Source organism: Mustela nigripes, chromosome 3 (genome assembly GCF_022355385.1).
Source record: "Mustela nigripes isolate SB6536 chromosome 3, MUSNIG.SB6536, whole genome shotgun sequence".
In the NCBI taxonomy this organism is placed as follows: Eukaryota; Metazoa; Chordata; class Mammalia; order Carnivora; family Mustelidae; genus Mustela; species Mustela nigripes.
Window position 1 is genome coordinate 131,581,523 of NC_081559.1, and position 19,083 is coordinate 131,600,605.

The 19,083-nt window shown below is 37.8% G+C and overlaps 1 protein-coding gene across 2 annotated transcripts in view; it reads right to left on the bottom strand.

Moving 5' to 3' along the window:
• PDE7A (phosphodiesterase 7A) overlaps nt 1–19,083 on the bottom strand; it is a 115,653-nt gene that overhangs the window by 10,558 nt on the left and 86,012 nt on the right. For both annotated transcript variants that reach the window (XM_059394658.1, XM_059394659.1), the window contains 4 exons: nt 17,451–17,602; nt 15,318–15,381; nt 4,957–5,052; nt 2,863–2,963 (listed from right to left, as the gene is read on the bottom strand). In XM_059394658.1, coding sequence (XP_059250641.1) covers nt 2,863–2,963; nt 4,957–5,052; nt 15,318–15,381; nt 17,451–17,602 — 413 coding nt within the window. The remainder of the gene's footprint in view (nt 1–2,862; nt 2,964–4,956; nt 5,053–15,317; nt 15,382–17,450; nt 17,603–19,083) is intronic.

The window sequence follows — 19,083 nt, forward strand, 5'->3', positions numbered from 1 at the left end:
CCTCACTGGGACCTATCCTGTCCTGTTTACCACTGGATTCCTAGCACCAGGAAAACGTACTCAGTTAATGAACGAAAGCACCTGAAAACATGGAGCCACATGAAAGCCTGGAAAATAAAAAAGATATAATCTCAAGGCTTTTTAAAAAAATGCACTTTCAAAACTTAGAGTGATTCTCTTTTAAAATGTAAACTATAATAAAGGAGAAGGGAATTTTTGCATCTGAGGGCTCAGTGATTTTATCTATCTCCTTCAGTGAAGCTCTGGCTAAGTTCATTGAGTATGTCAACGATGAAAAGTTTTTATATAAAAGAATTATCAGATGTTTATAAACAAGACTAAGTCTGATTTCATAAGGGCTTTCTAATATTAATTCTGTCCAATAGAATATGACTTTTTGCTTTGATATTAAAAATCAATGAGTAAAGCAAAAGCTAGTAAAATGTGTTAGCAGCATGCAGAACAAAAACTTTCAACTATATCTCTTGTTATACAGTACATCGTCATGTGAAGGTGTAAATTGGAAGAAATGTTGATTGTAACTTATATTGTGAAGCCTTTTATGAGCTTTAAAATAAAGTTCATCTTATGGTGTCAAAAAAAAAAAAAGGTTTAAAAATTTGTATTGCCAGAGCTGCGTGGTTAAGATTGTCCTTACTCATTTTTATCCACAATCTTCCCATCCTGCATGTTCTCTCGTCACGCCCACTGCCTGGTGTCAACGTTAACTTCTGTCCCCTGGATTCCAGACATCACCCTGGATTGGGTGCTGCCAGCGGAAGACAGGAGGGGAGAAGCCTTCACAGACACGTTCCCTAGGTTAATTAACTTTCTGTGACTCACAGAACAGGATACTTAACCTTCATCATTCTATTTACCATTCCATTTACGGTACGGTGATTACTTACTAAGTAATTTCTCCCAAAGAACTCTCGAATAGAGGCTTCAGTCTTGGCCCAGAGATTTTCTAAAGTTTGATTAAAAAACTGGGGCATCTGGGAGTATACATTTGTCAAAATTCTACCCATGATCTCTGACAAATAAATAAAATCTTAAACAACAACAACAAAAGGACACTTGGGTGACTCAGGTCAGAACCCCAGGGTCCTGTGATCGAGCCCCACATTGGGCTCCCTGCTCAGTGGGGAGCCTGCTTTTCCTTCTGTCTGCTGCTCCCCCCGCTTATGCTGTCTCTCTCTGGCAAATAAAGAAATAAATCTTAAAAAAAAAAAAAAAACTATCTGTGAAATGTATACATTTTACTATTGCATATAAGTGATCTCACAATAACATTGCTTTTTAAAAGAAGTTGTGATGTGGGGCACCTGGGTGGCTCAGTTGGTTAAGTGCCTGACTCCTGATTTCAGCTTAGGTCATGATCTTAGGGTTGTTCGATCGAGGCCTGAATCAGGCTCCACACTTAGTGGGTAGTCTACCTCAGACACTATCTCCCTCTTCTTTGCCCTCTGCCCCTCCCCCCAACAGGTATGCATGTGCACTCACTCTAAAATAAATGAATCTTTAAAAAAGTCATGATGAGGAGCACCTGGGTGGCTCGGTCATTAAGCATCTGCCTTCGGCTCAGGTCATGATCCCAGAGTCCTGGGATCGAGCCCTGAATTGGGCTCTCTGAACAGCAGGAAACCCGCTACTCCCTCTCCCATTCCCCCTGCTTGTGTTTCCTCTCTTGCCGTGTGTGTCTCTTTCTCTCAAATAAATAAATAAATAAAATCTTTTTAAAAATAAATAAAGTCATGATGTGTATCCTTTTAAAAACTAAGGTTCACATATTCCACAATCTCTTCAAAAATCAGAAGACTGTCAACCACAGAGCTATATTCTCAAAGTTGGCATCAACTAGCACAAACTGGTTTGGTCAGGCTGCTTTCCTTTCTAACATCTAGCCAGAATTTGGATCCCAGGCGAGAGGAGTTTATAAGCAGAGTTTAGAGTAAGCAAGCATAATTTCAGAACCCTCAGGGGTAGGAAACGTCCACGGGCAAATGTGGCTTTCTGTTATCGTCTTCAGTCAGTGATTCCCTCATCTGTAGCTCCAACAGATTCTCTCCTGTGCTCCAGAGTCTTTGATCCAACTATCATATCTCCATTTGGATATCACACAAAGATGCTTAATTCCACATATCCAAAATGGAACTCATCATTTCTACCAGCCTTAACCCCCAAAACTTGCTCCCTTTCTACACTCTTTCTCTCAACAGACTTCCACCTTCTACTCTGCTGCCCCCTGTGGTCTTCATCGACTCTTCTCCCTATTTCACTCCCCCATGTGCACGCAGACACTATAACCTAGGCACTTGAACTCCTGAGAGACCTTACAGACCACCCACCTCTCTCCTTCCCCAAGGCTACCTGTTCTAGCTTGGGCTGCCAGACCCGTTCATGGTGCATTGAAATGAAACAGCTCCTGACAGGCCTCTGTTTTCCTGGTCTTGTCAGATTCATTTTTACACCACAACCACGAGGGGTTTCTAGAGTCTCCGGTTTCCCTTCTGTAGCTCCCCATTCATTCACTGACCTGGACTAACACTGTCCAGCCTTCATGGAGCTCACAAGGAGCTTGGTGTAAGTGCCAGTGTCTTAAGACAGCCCTGGGGGGACAGGGGGTTCCTAGGATCTGGACCTTGCCTGGACTTCAGCCTCGCCCTCTACAATCACCCAGTTCTCCAGCTGCTGCACTTATAAATATAACCACGGTGGCAAATGTTATCCAGGCAGACCTCTTTCTTGTAAAGAAAGACTCTCACTTTGAGTCAAATCACTAATTTAAGGAAAAGTATTTGAAAGTTAAGCCAGAGGAAGTTTTCTAAGGATTTTCACCCACTGGAAATGTCAGCACCTTACCTTAGGTTCTTTTAAGTAACAGTGCATGGCCTGAGTAACATCTGCAGCGTGGACTGCATTGTGGTAAGGGTTCTGACTGTGGTAATCCTCTTGAATCATAACTGCATCAAAGACAAAAGACCCCAGATTTCACTGTAGCTGAGAAACATGTACAAGTACAAAAATTATGATGATTTTAAGTTTTCCATTTAAAATTTTCATGTGGCTATCAGCTAACTGTTCAGCTTCAGAGAGATGATAATCACCTCATAACTCACATGCATACCAATGAATCAATACCATTTGACCACTGACTTGTTCAAAACTTTCAGAAGGTACTCATGGCAAAAAAATAAATGTTTTTCTCTCTTAAAATGTGAATCTATCACTGTGCCAAACTTCCCTCTTTTCAATGTAATTTTAAAAGTTTCTCAGCTTAATTAACAAATAGTATAATTCATTCAACACATACTTGTGTCAAGTACTGTTTTATATTCTAAACAGTTACCAGTGAACAAATATCGATATGAAACTAAAATATGACAGTTACTGGGGGAGTATGAACATGAGCCTACAGGTGCCTCATCAGTGAGGTATGTTCTGGATCTGGGATTAATTTTTCAGTAGTAGGGCTGGACCTTCTGCTAATCCTACTCTCTGTTCAGTATCTGTCATGCTCATGAAAAAGTAGATTAGGATTAGGGTAGAGCTGTCCCCACTGCCATCAGGTCTGTAGTACAGCCCCAACAGCATAACACCCTAATCTACTGGTCACTGAGTCAAGTGAGTCAATTCCACAGTGATAAACCAGGACTCACCAGTGAGAAGGAATGAGCACTGGGATTCTATATTTACTTTAATTCATGTTTTCAAACAATCTTTTCGTTTTTCTTAGTATCCATTTCTCTATGTGTTTTATAATTTATACAATATATAAGTATATTACAGGCATATAAATTATAAATAAATATACATGAGAAGTTTCTCAAAGGCCTAGGTAATGAATTTATCTTCCTTTGGTATTTAAGAGGAAAGAAAATATTATCTTCTTCTTTAAAAGAGTAAGAAATAATCCTCACACTTCTTTTAACATAGCTGGTGAAAAACTTCAACTTTTTTCGTAGCACAGCAGTCCTAAGCAAATATCACCCTACTTGTTTAAACATGTTAAAAATAATCTTTAAAATTTACTGTAAAGAGATTTCTGGGGTCAGAAAAAGAGAACACCTAAATACAACGTACTTGATTTTTTGAAGTCTGAGCTTTCAAACTTTTTAAAAAGGACAGAAACAGTGTCATCTTTGTAATAAAGCAGTGGTCAGTGTAAGAAACCGACTGCAGAAGTGTCCCACCTTCTTCCCTTTGCCCTCCAGCCATGGCTTTGAACCTTCAAAGCTTCCTGGCAGAGAGGTGCTGCTCATCCATCTGATGTGCTTTGGCCAACAGGATGTGGTGGAAGTGACGGAGAGCCAGTGCCGAGACCGGCGGGGTGCAGGGGGTCGTGGGGACACCAGCTCTCTCACGGACACTGGCCACTAATCCTTGAATAAGTTCGGCTTGTTGTCAAATAAATAAATATTTCCTTCTTTTTTGTTTTTATTTTAAAAATTTTTTAAAAGATTTTATTTATTTATTTGACAGACAGTTATCACAAGTAGGCAGAGCAGCAGGCAGAGAGAGAGGAGGAAGCAGGCCCCCCCCCACGCTGAGGAGAAAGCTTGATGCAGGGCTCGATCCCAGGACCCCGGGATCATTACCTGAGCCAAAGGCAGAGGCTTTAACCCACTGAGCCACCCAGGTGCTCCTCTTTTTTGTTTTTAATGTGAATTTATTAAGGTGCCAAACTCCTCTGCCTCCTTTTAATTTAATGGGAGACCATGGCAGCTAAGCCCCAGGAAGCCCAGTGTCCCCCAGCTGAGGTCTCAGGTGAGGTCCCAGGCAAGGCCCAAGGGGTAGCTGGCCTACGGTCAGCTGCGGGATCGTAACTGAGCTCAGCCAGACCACAGGAAGCATTCAGTGACCCCACAGACTCGGAGCTAAATGAATGCATGTCATCTCAAGCCACTAAATTTGGAGTAGCTTGTTATTACTGTTAAGCAGGTTAGAATCACTTACCTAAAAATCTACGAAGTTTCATCATATCTAAATGGAAGTACTCAATTAATCCATGAAGACTAAATAAATGAAAGGTTAAACTTACTAGACTATTTCCTAAAATGAAAGAAGAAGAGATATTAGTAAGAAATAAAGGCTTGCATCATTGCACTGTGCTTCCAAATATGGGTTTTGAATATAAAACATGGGGAGTACCACTTCCCACTTTTTGTCCATATAAAATTTACATCCTTTTATTTTACCAGCTATGAACTTTAAATCTCACATCTCTTTTTTTCCATTCTAAGGGAAAAAAATGGCTTTGTTTCATTTTTCTACAACCAAATAAGATAAGCATTTTTAAACCGATCAATTTTTTGAAAGACACCAAAATAATTACAATCAATAGAAACTTTGAAAACTATCCCACACTAAGCTGAATGTAGCTTCCCAAAGCACCCAAAACAAGGCTGCACTCCCTTCAGCGACCCATGCCTCCACTGAATGAGGACATTTAACTGAATGAGGACATCCAAAGTCAACTGTCTTAGCTGCACTGTGTGTTAGGTGGAGGTTGTGTTTAATCTTCAAGATACAGAGCTAGGGGGAGGGATCAATGGTCTCAAGATCAAAGCTTTGCACCTGACCACTTGACCCCCTCACACTTGTAGCAAGAAATCTGAATAGCACCAAGGGGTGGGGGGCGGGCAGTGGTCACGAAACTAAGCAGAGTTCTATTCTATCACTCTTAAGTTCATGGTCAATACTACACAGCAGTCTTACTATGTTTTTCTAGCAAAATGGTTAATTTACCTCCTCAAATGCCTATTTTCAATGCTCTTCTCCTCTTCTCAAACTTTTTTAAAAAAAGTGTTTGTTTATTTATTTATTTGACACAGAGATAGAGAGCAGAAGTAAGCAAAGCGGCAGGCAAAGATAGAGGGAGAGGCAGGCTCTCTGCCGAGCAGGGAGCCTGATGCAGGGCTTGATCCCAGGGTCTTGGGATCCTGACATGAGCCCCTCTCTTCTCAAACTTCTGACATACTTCCCATTCACCACCTCATTCTCAACAGGCTCAGACTTCACAGAAAATGTACAGTTTTCCTTTCCTTTTTAAAGCCAATCTCTCCAACCCCCGTAGAGTTTCTCAGAAACCTTGCTTGGATATCCTACCAACACACCACCCCACATGCCTCGTCCTCCATCCCAGCAAATCAAAATATCCCTCCTCAGTTGCTCCCTATATTGTTCAATAAGCGTGAGCAGTTGGACATGCTCTAGATTTTATCTTTCAAATAATAAATTGTATTTGACTCTCTTGGCTCCCTCCAGTGACACCTTCTCTAGTCCCCTACACAGCTAAATTTTCTGATGCAGTGGGGACTACCTCATCCTCAACTTCCACTCATTTGTCATGACAGCGGAGTCAACACTTGTATAGAAATTACATTTGTATACAAGTTACAGTTAGTTTCCCTTCCAAGATGTGACTCTCCATTTTTGATACCTTTTATTGTGTTTCTCAGGGTTTTGTAGATTTCCTCTAGAAAGACAAATATGTTGTGGCTTAATTAAAAAAATGTAAGTTTTAAAGAGTTATGAGCTTAAAAGTTATTGCCGGCATTTAGACAGTAAGAATAACATTACCATGATCTTAGTGTTCTCTAAGAAATCCATGATTCTTACAAAAATCTATAGAGCACTTAAATACTCCCACATTGCATAGTAATAATACTTATGAAGAATTAGAAAGGACCACTGGGCTAACCTCATTACCCAAAAGTGCCTAAACAACTGTCAACAGAAGCCATGCCTGAGGAAAATAGAAATCAACTGAAAAAGTATCTGAATGAGAAACCCTGGAAAAGATGCAGCTGACCCAAAGATACTCGTTAGAAAACCTGACATATCACCTTTAAATGATATTTCTTTCAAATCTTTTAAAAAACTAAATGTTAAAATGCATTCAAATCCTGATAACACTCTATTGACGGTTTGGAACCATCTGTGAAGAAGTGAGCTGTATTTCTGTTGTTACAGCTGTAAGAACCAACTTTGCCTTGATACTTCACAATGTATGTTCAAGCAAATAATCCAGTTAAAAAAATAGAAGGTACGAATAGATATTTTTCCAAAGAAGACCTATAGGTGGCCAAGAGTTGGATGAAAAGATGCTCAATTATCACTAATCATCAGGGAATGCAAATCAAAACCATAATGAGATGTCACATTACACCCGGCAGAAAAGTTATCAAAAAGACAAGAAATAAAAAGTGTCAGTAAGGATGTGGAGAAAAGGAAACCCTCTTGCTCTGTTGATGGGAAGATAAATTGGGGCAGCCCCTCTGGAGAACAGTAAGAGGATCCTCAAAGAATTACAAAGAGAACTGACATATTACCAATTCCACTTCTGGATATTCATCCCAAGAAAAGGAAACACTAATTCAAAAAGATATATGCATCCCTATGTTCAGTGCAGCATTATTTACAACAACAAGTTACGGAAGCAACCTAAGAGTCCACAGACAGATGAATGGATGAAGACGATGTGGTATACATATATAAAGGAATATTATTCGGCCATGAAAATGAAGGAAATCTTGCCACTTGCAACAACATGGATTAATTTTATGGACATTAAGCTGAGTGAAGTAAGTCAGACAGAGAAAGACAAACGCCACATGATCTAACTTGTATGTGCAATCTTTTTTTTTTTTTTTAAAGATTTTATTTATTTATTTGACAGATCACAAGTAGGCAGGGAGGCAGGCAGAGAGAGGAAGGGAAGCAGGCTCCCTGCTGAGCAGAGAGCCCGATGCGAGGCTCGATCCCAGGACCCTGGGACCATGACCTGAGCCGAAAGCAGAGGCTTTAACCCACTGAGCCACCCAGGTGCCCCTGTATGTGCAATCTTAAACAAAAAGCCAAGCTCATAGATAGAATAAATTGGTGGTTGTTGGAGTCAAGGGTTGGTAATGTTGAGAAAGTGAGTGAGGGGTCAAAAGGTACAAATCTCCAGCTAGAAAATAAGTCTGGGGGATGCTATGTACAGCATGGTGACTATAATTAATGATACTGTATTGTAGGGGTGCCTTGGTGCCTCAGGCAGTTAAGTGTCTGACTCTTGATCTCAGCTCAAGTCTTGATCACAGGGTTATGACTTCAAGCTCTGTGTTGGCCTCCAAGCTGGGTATGGAGCTTACTTAAAACAATAAAATAAAGATACTGTATTACATATTTGGAAATTGCTAAGAGAGGAGACCTTAAAAGTTATCACAAGAAAAAAATTGTAACTATGTACAGTGATAGATGTTAAAGACTTTCTATAATTGTTTTAAATATATACATATATTAAAGCATTACACTGTATACGTCAAGCTAATATAATGTTATGTATGTCAGTTGTATCTCAATTTAAAAAATGGGCAGGAGTTTCTGAAAATGGCGGAGTAGTAGAATCCTGAGATCACCTCTTACAAAGAATACACCAAAAGCAAGTACACACAGAGCAAGCCTCTGAGAACGACCTGAAGACTAGCAGAATAGCTTTTCCACAGCTAAAGATAAAAAGAAAAAGCCATATTGTGAGGGGTAGGAGAAGCAGAGATGTGGGCTGGTCAGAACCCACACCCCCAGCTTGGTGACCCACAAGCAGGAGGAATATCATAGGTGTAGTGATCCTCCCTGAGAAGTGAAGGGTTCAAGCACCACATCAGGCAACCCCTGCCCTGGGGATCTGCACCAGGAAGACAGTCCTCCACAACCTCTGGCTCTACAGCAGGTTGTAGGTCCCAAAGCTTTGAAAATCAACAAAGCTTAACTCCAGGAGAGCTGCAGGGCTATCTGAAGCCAAGATTCCACTCTTAAAGGGCCTGCACACAAACTCACTTGAGTGCTTGGGCCATACATTATGCAGTAGGGTCAGGGATCTGTGGGTACTTTCTCCAGGAATGAAAGCATTTTTCTTGCCCTCCTCCTGTCTAGCCAGCCTGATGCTGGTGGACACCAGTTCTGACACTATGATAACACTGCTCACCCTGGCCAGGTGTTCCCCTGTGTACCTGTCCGGTTCAACCTACCCAGCACAGAGAATACCCCTCCAATGTGGCTCCCATCCTGTTGTACATAGCAGGCAGCCTTAACTGGGATTGGTATCTGTCCCTCACAAAGTGACTACTGCCCTGCCACACTCAGTGAATGGCCTCAGCTGGGACTGGCATCCCACCAAAGTGGTCCCTCCCCTACAGTCACAGCCAGCCACACTGGGGGCTAGCCCTGCTCCCCAACTAGTCCCAGGGTCCAGCCACAAAAGGCGGCACATATAGCCCACACAGGGGAAAACCCTGGAGCTCCTGCTTATAGTGACCTGCAGGTAATGCACTAATGGGCCCCACAAGATGTCTTCTACATAAGGCCACATGTTCAATACCAGGAGACACAGCTGATTTATCTAATATATACAAGCAAAAACAGGGAAAGGAAGAGAGCAACATGTTTCAAATGACAGAACAAGACAAAACCTCAAAAAAAAAAATTCTAAATGAAATGAAATTAAGCAGTCTACCTCACGAAGACTTCAAAGTAATGGTCATAAAGATGCTCACCAAACTTGAGAGATAAGTGGATGAACTCAGTGACAATTTCAACAGAGACAGAAAATATAAAAAAGAACGTATCAGAGCTGAAGATACATTAAAATGAAAAATTCAGTAGAGGGAATCAATAGCAGATTGGATGAAACAGAAGAACAGATCAGTGATGTGGAATTCAGGGTAGTAGACACCATTTAAACTGAACAGCAATAATGAAAAAAAAATAAAAATGAGAAAGGTTTCAGGGACCTCTGGGACAATATCAAGCATACTAATATTCATATTATAAGGGTCCCAGAAGGAGAAAACAGAAAGGGAAGGGGCAAAAAACTTATTTGAAAAAATAACAGTTGAAAACTTCCCTAACTTGGGGGAAGAAAATGGACATCTAGGTCCAGGATGCACAGAGAGTCCCAAACAAGATGAGCCCAAGGAAGTCCCACATCATGACAAATAATTAAAATGTCAAAAATTAAAGGTGAAGAGAGAATCTTAAAAACAGCAAGAGAACAGCAACTAGTTATGAACAAATGGAACGCCATAAAACTGATTTTTCAGCAGAAACTTTGCAGGCCAGAACAGAATGGCATGATATATTCAAAGTACTGAGAGGAAAAAACCTATAAAGAAGAATACTCTACCCAGCAAGGACATCATTCAGAATTGAGGGAGAGGGCGCCTGGGTGGCTCAGTGGGTTAAGCCGCTGCCTTCAGCTCAGGTCATGATCTCAGGGTCCTGGGATCGAGTCCCGCATCGGGCTCTCTGCTCAGCAGGGAGCCTGCTTCCCTCTCTCTCTCTCTGCCTGCCTCTCCATCTACTTGTGATTTCTCTCTGTCAAATAAATAAATAAAATCTTTAAAAAAAAAAAAAAAAAGAATTGAGGGAGAGATAAAGTTTCCCAAACAAAAGTTAAAGAAGTTCATCACCACTAAACAGGCCTTGTAAGAAATGTTAACGGGATTTCTTTGAGCAGAAAGAAAAGGTCAAAAATAGAAGAAAATTATGAAGAAAAAAAGTCTTACTAGTAAAAGCAAAAATGGTAAAGGTAGTGGACCTGCCACATATAAAGCTTATATTAAGGTTAAAAATCAAAAATAGTAAAAATCAACTGTATCTACAGGATTTACTTAGGAAATACATACAATATGACATTAAAGAAACAAAATGTCATGGGGGGAGTAGAAATGTAGTTCTTTTAGAATGTGTTCAAACTTAAGTGACTGTCATCTTAAAACAGACTGCTGTATACATGAGGTGTTATATATGGTAACCAGGAGCCAAAAACCTCTAAGAGATACACAGAAAATAAAAAGGAATAAAAACACAACACTAAAGAAAGTAATCAAACCAAAGGGAAGACAGCAACAGAAGAAAACTGAGAACTATAAAACAACAAGAAAACAACAAAATGGCAATATATACCTATTAACAATTACTTCAAATGTGGATGGACCAAATGTTCCAATCAAATGACACAGGGTGACTCAATGGATAAAAAATCAAGACCAACCTATAAACAGCCTGCAAGAGGCTCATTTAAGACCTGAAGACATATATAGACTGGAAGTCAAAAGATAGAAAAAATACACAAGGAAAAAAAAAAGAGAGAGAAAAAATATTCCATGAAAACACAAATGAAAAAATGCTTGGGTAGCAATACTTATATCAGACAAAAGAGTAAACTTAAAAAGAAAACCTCTAACAAGTGACAAGAAAGGAATGAAGAATAAGAAAAAAGAAACATAATGATGAAGGGATCAATCCAACAAAAGGATAAAAAGAAATGGTAAATATCTATGCATCCAACATAGAAGGACCTAAATATACAAAGCAAATATAAACAGACATCAAAGGAGAAACTAACAGTAATACAATATTAGTAGGGGACTTTAATACCCCTCACTTAATATCAGTAGATGGGTCATCCAGACAGAAATCAATAAGGAACAGTGATCTTAAATGACACCTTAGACCACATGGACTGAATGTATATATATACACAGAACATTCCATCTAAAAACAGCAGAATACACCTCTTCTGAGGTGAACACATTGTATTCTCCAGGACAGATCACATGTCAGGCCACAAAACAAGTCTTAGTAAATGTAAGAACACTGACATCATACCAAGTATCTTTTCCAATCACAACAGTACGAAACTAGATTACAAAACAAAAACAAAAACAAAACAAAACAAAACAAAACAAAACCTGGGGAAAAAACAAACATGTGGAGGCTAAGCAACATGTTAAAAAACAGCCAAGGGGTAAAAGAAAAACATCAAGAGAAATTCAAACATACCTTGAGTCAAATGAAAATGAAAATACAATGTTTCGAAATAGGAGACACAGCAAAAGCAGTACTAAGAGGGAAGTTCAGAGTGATAAAACATACCAAAAGCACTAAGAAAATTATCAAGGAAACCATCTAAGCTTACAGTTAAAGGAACAAGAAAAAGGAAAAAAACAAAGCCCAAAGTTAATAAAATGAAGGAGATAATAAAGATCATAGTGGAAATAAATGAAATGGGACTTTAAAAATAATAGAAAAGATCAATAAACCTGAGAGTTGATTCTTTGAAATGATAAATAAAGTTGATAAAACTTTGGCCAGGTTCATCAAGAAAAAAAGAGACAGGACTCAAGTAAGTACTATCAGAAATGAAAGAGAAGAAGATACAATAGACACCACCACAATACAGATTTTAGGAGACTAAAAAAACAAGCATATGCCAAAAAACTGGACAACCTAGAAGAAATGGATAAATTCCTAGACACATTTAATCTTCTAAGACTAAATCACAAAGAAACAGGAAATCTGAACAGTCTAATTATTAGCAATAAAATGAACTGGGAATCAAAAACCCCCCAACTAATGAGTCCAGGACCAGACGGTTTCACAGAATTCCACCAAGCATTCAGAGAAAAGGAAGTACCTATCCTTCTCAAACTATTTCAAAAAATTAAGAGGAAGGAATGTTTCTGTACCAGGCCAGCATTACCCTGACACCAAAATCAGACAGACACTACAAAAAAAGAAAACTACAGTCTAATATTCTTGATGAACATATATGCAAAACACTCAACCAAATACTACCAAACCGAACTCAACAATATATTAAAAGCATTACATACTACGATCAGTGTTTTATTCCAGAATGTAAGGATGGTTCAACATTGCAAATGAATCAACATGATACATCACATTAACAAAATAAAGGATAAAAATCACATTATCCTCTCAATAGATGCACGGAAACCATTAGAAAAATTCAACATCCATTTATGATAACTCTCAAAAAATGGGTATAGAGGGAACATACCTCAATATAAAAAAGACCAAACACGACAAACCCACAAATAACATCACAGTCAATGGTGAAAAGCTGAAAGCTTTCCCTGTAAGATCAGGAACAACAAAAAAAGAATCCCCACACTTGCCACTTTCATTCAGTACCGTGCTGGAAGTAGGGATCACAGCAATCAGACAAGAAAAAAAAATATATATATATATAAAGGCATCTAGGTTGTGAAGGAATAAGGCCATAACACAGGCTTGGCAACAAAGGTCCCTCATATACCAGACAGATTTCGGGGTGACAAATCATATCTTGCTATTTCACACATAATCTCTCATTCCTATAAAAGGAATGTACTCTACCAGATGGCAAGTACTTTATTGCTTGCTGTGGGCAAGCTGGGGCCATTTGTCTTTGCGGGAATCACTGAGTTTTGCCACTTCCCCGACCTCCCCACAATGTCCTCTGGTGAAATGCCCAGAGTAAGGAATACAGAAAGCACTGGATCAATAAACAAGACAGGAAAACTATATACTTGGATACCATATACATGTGTCATCCAGAATTCATTTCAGGCTAAGCGGTTTTAAAAGCAAAGCACTTCCAATTAAATTGTGAAGATTAAAAAAACTCTTTCTTTGGCCCATTTGCTTCTCAATAATCTCTCTTCATGGACAGCATTCCTATAACTTTTCGGTGGCTGTATTTAACTGAATATGAATATCACCATCTGTAAAATCATAGGTGGGTAGCTAACTCCTAACAATCAATCTTAAGAAGAAACCATCTGGCCAACTCCACAAAAAGTAACGAGATGATTAAAGTGAAAGCAAAGTATTAAATTAACTAATGTAGCTAGTGGCTATTCTGCCCATCCCACACACTGTCAACCTCACTCTACTTTTATCACCAAGATCCCTAACAAGCAGGATATGTGCTTTTTAGAAATAAAATTTAGAGAACAATCACTTATTTCGATGAGTGACAAGTGTCCCAGTAGACTAATAATAGGCTATGAGCTATTACAGTTTATATAAGGCTAAATTTTGAAGGTGCTAAGGGTGGCAGTATTTTATTTACGTTTATCTTGAGATAACAACTGAAATAATATTCATATTAAGTTAGAAAAAAAGGTATTTCCTATATCTTAGAAGATAAGTCAACTGATACTTTACTGCACATAATATTTAAAAAAAAGAAGTACAACTGTGTGAAAGATAATAGAGAATTTTCTGTGTGGACATACCAAAGTGGGGGCAGGGAGAGGAACAGAAGAGTCACCAAAGGGCAAAAGGGAGGTGGAAGAGAAACAGAAAAGGAAAGGAAAAAGGGGGGTGGGGCAGGGAAGCGGGAAAGAGGTAAGAAGATAAGACAGAGTTCATGGTCTTTATCGTTTTACCCAGAACAGTCAAATTTATTTTCTGTCAAAAGTGTACAGACAAACAGAAGGTGATTACAAAGCTATTTTCACCTTACATGGCCATACATATTATAGGGAATAACATAGTAATTCTAAAAAACTAGATCCTCTTTGATTCTCAAGATGAATAAAGTTGTATCTCCTTGACCATTTTCTATGTCTTCCTTATGAAATGAACTTCACTCCAAAGTAAATTAAGAAAAAAAAAATGGTGATGTTGAAGTATATCGTAGTGAACTACAGAGCCGTTACTTCATCCTAAACACTCAGAAGTGACTTTCTCTCAGTGCACTTCCAACTCTGCTTCACTTACTAAAAAGATGCTTAGACAGGGACAAAGTCCAGTTGAACAACATGTACCATTTTTTATGCGAAAAATTTTATCCTAAATAAAAATGATTCCCAAAGGGAATCCTTTTCCTGTTCCCAAAGAGAATAAGAAAATAGGACACCTACCCCTAAAATAAAACAAAACACAGGAGGGGGTAAACAAATTAGAATCACCTAGTGTTTTCAGATCACTCATATTCTATAGATTCTGATAAGACTCCAAAGAAGCTACAAGCTCATCCCCATTCAACCATGGAGAAGCAGTGTCAGAGGGAACCACTGATTAGAATAAATCCTCTCTCTCAAGTGTTCACAGAAAGAAAAGCCCGAGGACCACAAAGTCAGAAGAAAGGATATCTTTCAAAATGTCATTAATCTACCACATATCTGTGGCTATCAAAGCTGGAATACAGTATGAGAAGATTCACTGTAAATAGCCACAATCCAAAAGAAACCAAAACAGAAAAATAAAGAACATAATGAGGTAATAATTTCACTTTGGGTTATCCATAATAGTAACATGAATTAGGGTGATGATTATAACTTTTGATTACTGCTAAGAGGAATGAAAAAATAAAACGATGACAGCGATTCTCTGGCTTAGAGATCAGTAACTAAGAAAAGGGACAAAATGGTGTTCTTCTGCCAGCAGAGGGCTCACGACCAACAAAAGCAACGGGCCTATACCATCAAGGCAGCAGTCTAGAGTACACAGTAATTTGAGTCAAATTCTTCACTTACCATTTGTTAGTCTATCAAATAGAAAGATATCAAAATTCCAATTTCCAACTTTTTCCAGCATACACTGAAATGAAAACCAAACATTCCTACTGTAATTTAATTTCAATAACAGTCTGTCTCTTGTAGATAGCCCACAGAGCAGTTAGTGAAAATGGAAAGTGATCTGAGAAATGCTAAGTATCATTTTCTTTTTAATCATGACATTTCCAGCTGACTCTAAAAACTATCCAAATGTATGCTTCATTTGGAAAACCAAATATTATTTTGCTTTCCAAGTAATGAATGTACAGGTAAGGTTAATGCTTTTTTCAACTCACTCCCATGAACTTTTCAAGAATTTTAATTTAATACCACGGAAGTGTGGTTCATACACTGCATGGGTCTAGAAACTAGATTTTAAAAGTCTAGTAAAAATAAGTTACAATAGCTGAGTACTTAATATATTCCATGCTGTTAAAAGTGCTAGTTCTCTTTTAATATTCGTATCAACACTGTGAAGACGGCACTGTTTTCAATATTCATTTACAGATGGAGAAACAAGCTAAAAGTAACTGCCTTGAGCAGCTAGAAAGTAACAGAGCTGCGATCGAAAATCAGGTGGTCTAACTCTGAAAATGAGGCACTTGACATCTATTTTACACTATGCTTAAATTATTGGTTAGTCATTTTCTTAAAAAACACTCCCAACTTGCAGGCACTCATTTATATTCTTTAACTATCCTTATACAATAAGTAATAGCATTTACTACATTTATTTTTAAGGTGATGTGTATTTCAATTAAACAAATAAATCCCGTAACAACCCCAAAATGAAATTGATTGAATTTTTTAAACCATATATTTGTAACCTGAAACTTTTATGGAAAGTTCACCATTGTATATATTTATGAATAAACTGACATAAATAATACTAATATATTACCGGTAGAAACTATTTACATATCATACAATCATACACAGATCAATATTCTCATTTTAAAAAGAAGAACATGTAAATTTTTCAAATTCAAAGAAAGCATGAACACCTTCTATTAATTTCCTTCATCAAATCAGGAAGCAATCTTTTTGCTTTAAATGTAATCATAAAGAAGATGCCTTCGCCCTATGTAGATACACACACTTGGAAAATCTGGCCTATATATATTAAATCAAAAAATGATTTTTAAAAACACTAGAAACATAAGATTATTAAAAAACCCTCACTTGGTCAAAACCAAGTTGCTCAGAGCTTCACCTCATTAAGACATTTCTTTTAAACTGTGGAAATAGAAAATAATGCTTATAATCACTGGATTTAATTAGAAAACCCAAGGAATAGCACAGAGGACCATAGGGGCAGGGAGGGAAAACTGAATGGGAAGAAATCAGAAAGGGAGACAAACCACGAGAGACTCTGGACTCTGGGAACCAAACCAAGGGTTACAGAAGGGCAGAGGGTGGAGGGATGGGGTAACCGGGTGATGGGTATTAGGGAGGGCACATGTGGAGATGAGCACTGGGTGTTTTACACTAATGAATTGCTAATGATGTACTATATGCTGGATAACTGAACATGATAATAAAAAAAGAATTTTCTTAATAAAATAAAATAGGAATAAGATTTAAAAAAAAGAAAGAAAGAAAGAAAAGAAAAGAAAAGAAAAAAACAAAATGTATAAATCCTCAAATAGCTCAGTGATGGAAGAGACTCTGAAAAGTAATCTGACTGAAAGTCGTGAGGCCTGGGTATACCTCTAGCCAGGAGGCAACCTCAAACTGGTCTCTGATGCTCTTCAGGCCACAGAGTCCTTGCCTACAGAATAGTTTAATTTAGTCTAATTTCTAGAACAGCTATAATATTCTTCTCAGAGTTAAGAATCTGTGTGATTGCATAGTTTAATGCCCTACTGAGCTACTTGTTAATGTTATAATAAATGAAAACATTTTCACTATTTTAGTAACTTAGAGAAATTTCCCTTGCTCTGTAATACCTACTTACAAAATAAACATGTGCTCTAAAGGAAAAAACCTGAAAAATGGGCTTAAGTGATTTTTGCATACAAAGAGAGGTTCTAATAATTCAATACCACATGGTGGGGAAGGCTTCATTAAACTTATCAAAAATTAATGTTTTCTTGAAAAAGCAATACACACCTTGGCTTGTCCATTATAATCATCATCTAAAATGTTGAGAGAATTTGAAACAGTAGTACCACGAAAAAAGCGTGAAGATCTAAGATACCGCTGGAAACTTAGCAACCTTCTGATATTCCTTGCAGACACAGAAACTTCGATTTCAGATTGAGCTGAAATAGAAGAAGTAAAAGGTGAGTAAAGCAAGTCAAAACTGTGCATACACTATCTTTGTATCACCCTTTTCTAGTTATATATAAATAAAAATAACTCATTATACCACATTTCTGGGAGAGAAGAAATACTTTATATTTTCAACTAAAGAACTAGGAATGAAGGGGTAAATGGTCAATTTTGACAGTACTTAGCTAATAATGAGTGTGACTGGATTAATAATCAGATTTTTTTTTTTAAAACTCTGAAGAATTATTAACCTCTCATTCCATTGCTTGAGTATACTATATAAACTTTATGGAGCAGAAAGATAAAACCTTGTTTATCTATCCTTCATAGTGAGGAGCCAGGTCCCAAGTTTAATCCTCATGAGGTATCATTTCAAATACTAAGATAATTTTACTTAGAGGAAAAGGAGATGGGCTGGAGAAATAAGTAATTTCTAGTCTATAAGAGTTCTACAGAATAGGAACCAAAATCCTGTAAGATAGAAAAGCTCAAGAAGGAGCAAGTCTGACACAACCATTTTTTCCCCTCTAGTTTTAGAACAAACCAGAGTGTTTCCTTAACCAGATGAAGTAATGGACTTGGGTTAAAAGCCACCTCCCAGGGAACACATGTTATCTTCAAACTCTAGAATCAAACTAAATTCAGTGAAATGTTCATAAAATAAAACACATGAAAATGGGGACTAATGATCAACAACTCATCACCTCTCATCTTAACTTCTATTAGATTAAAATCACCATGTAGAATAGTAGGTAATCAAACATACTCTCCCTTGTGTGTCCAGTCACTATCTAACTCCTTTATTAACCTCTAGTACTTCTGTTTTCCTATCTATAAAATAATGGCAAGAATATCTAATTCAAATGGTGCTAGATTAAATGAGATAATGTATACATGAGGTAGATATGTAATAGGTTTTAAGTAAATGGCTGCAGTGTAGAAGATGATAAAAATTGATGTTGAAGCCACTGTATGCTTCCAGGTAATTATCCTAAGTTCCCAGTCTATTCATGTTGCTCTAAATATAAGAATCTACCAATTCCTCATCATCTTAAAATAAACTCCATCTCCTTATTCTGGAAGAAAAGGTTTCATTCATGCTCCAGGTTCTAGCTCTCTTCAGATTTGACTCAGATTTGATTATAACTGCTTATTTACCTGTCTCCAATAAATGATGACCTCCAATGTAGGCAAGAACTCTTCAGCTCTTTATTCCAAAGCCTAATAATAGCACCAGGTAGATATGTGAAAAATATACTAAATAAATGCATCCTATTTTTGAAATACCTGATGAGTTTTCAGATTCCCATATACTCACATAAGCCAGAAACAAAATAATATACGCTCTTATGTACATATTTCACAATGTATTCATTTTTCATTCCACCAAATCTAAAATAGAAAGTATCTACAACAACTGTGGAATCAAATTCCTGGTCTTTTATCAATGTAACTTACAGTAAAAGGACTG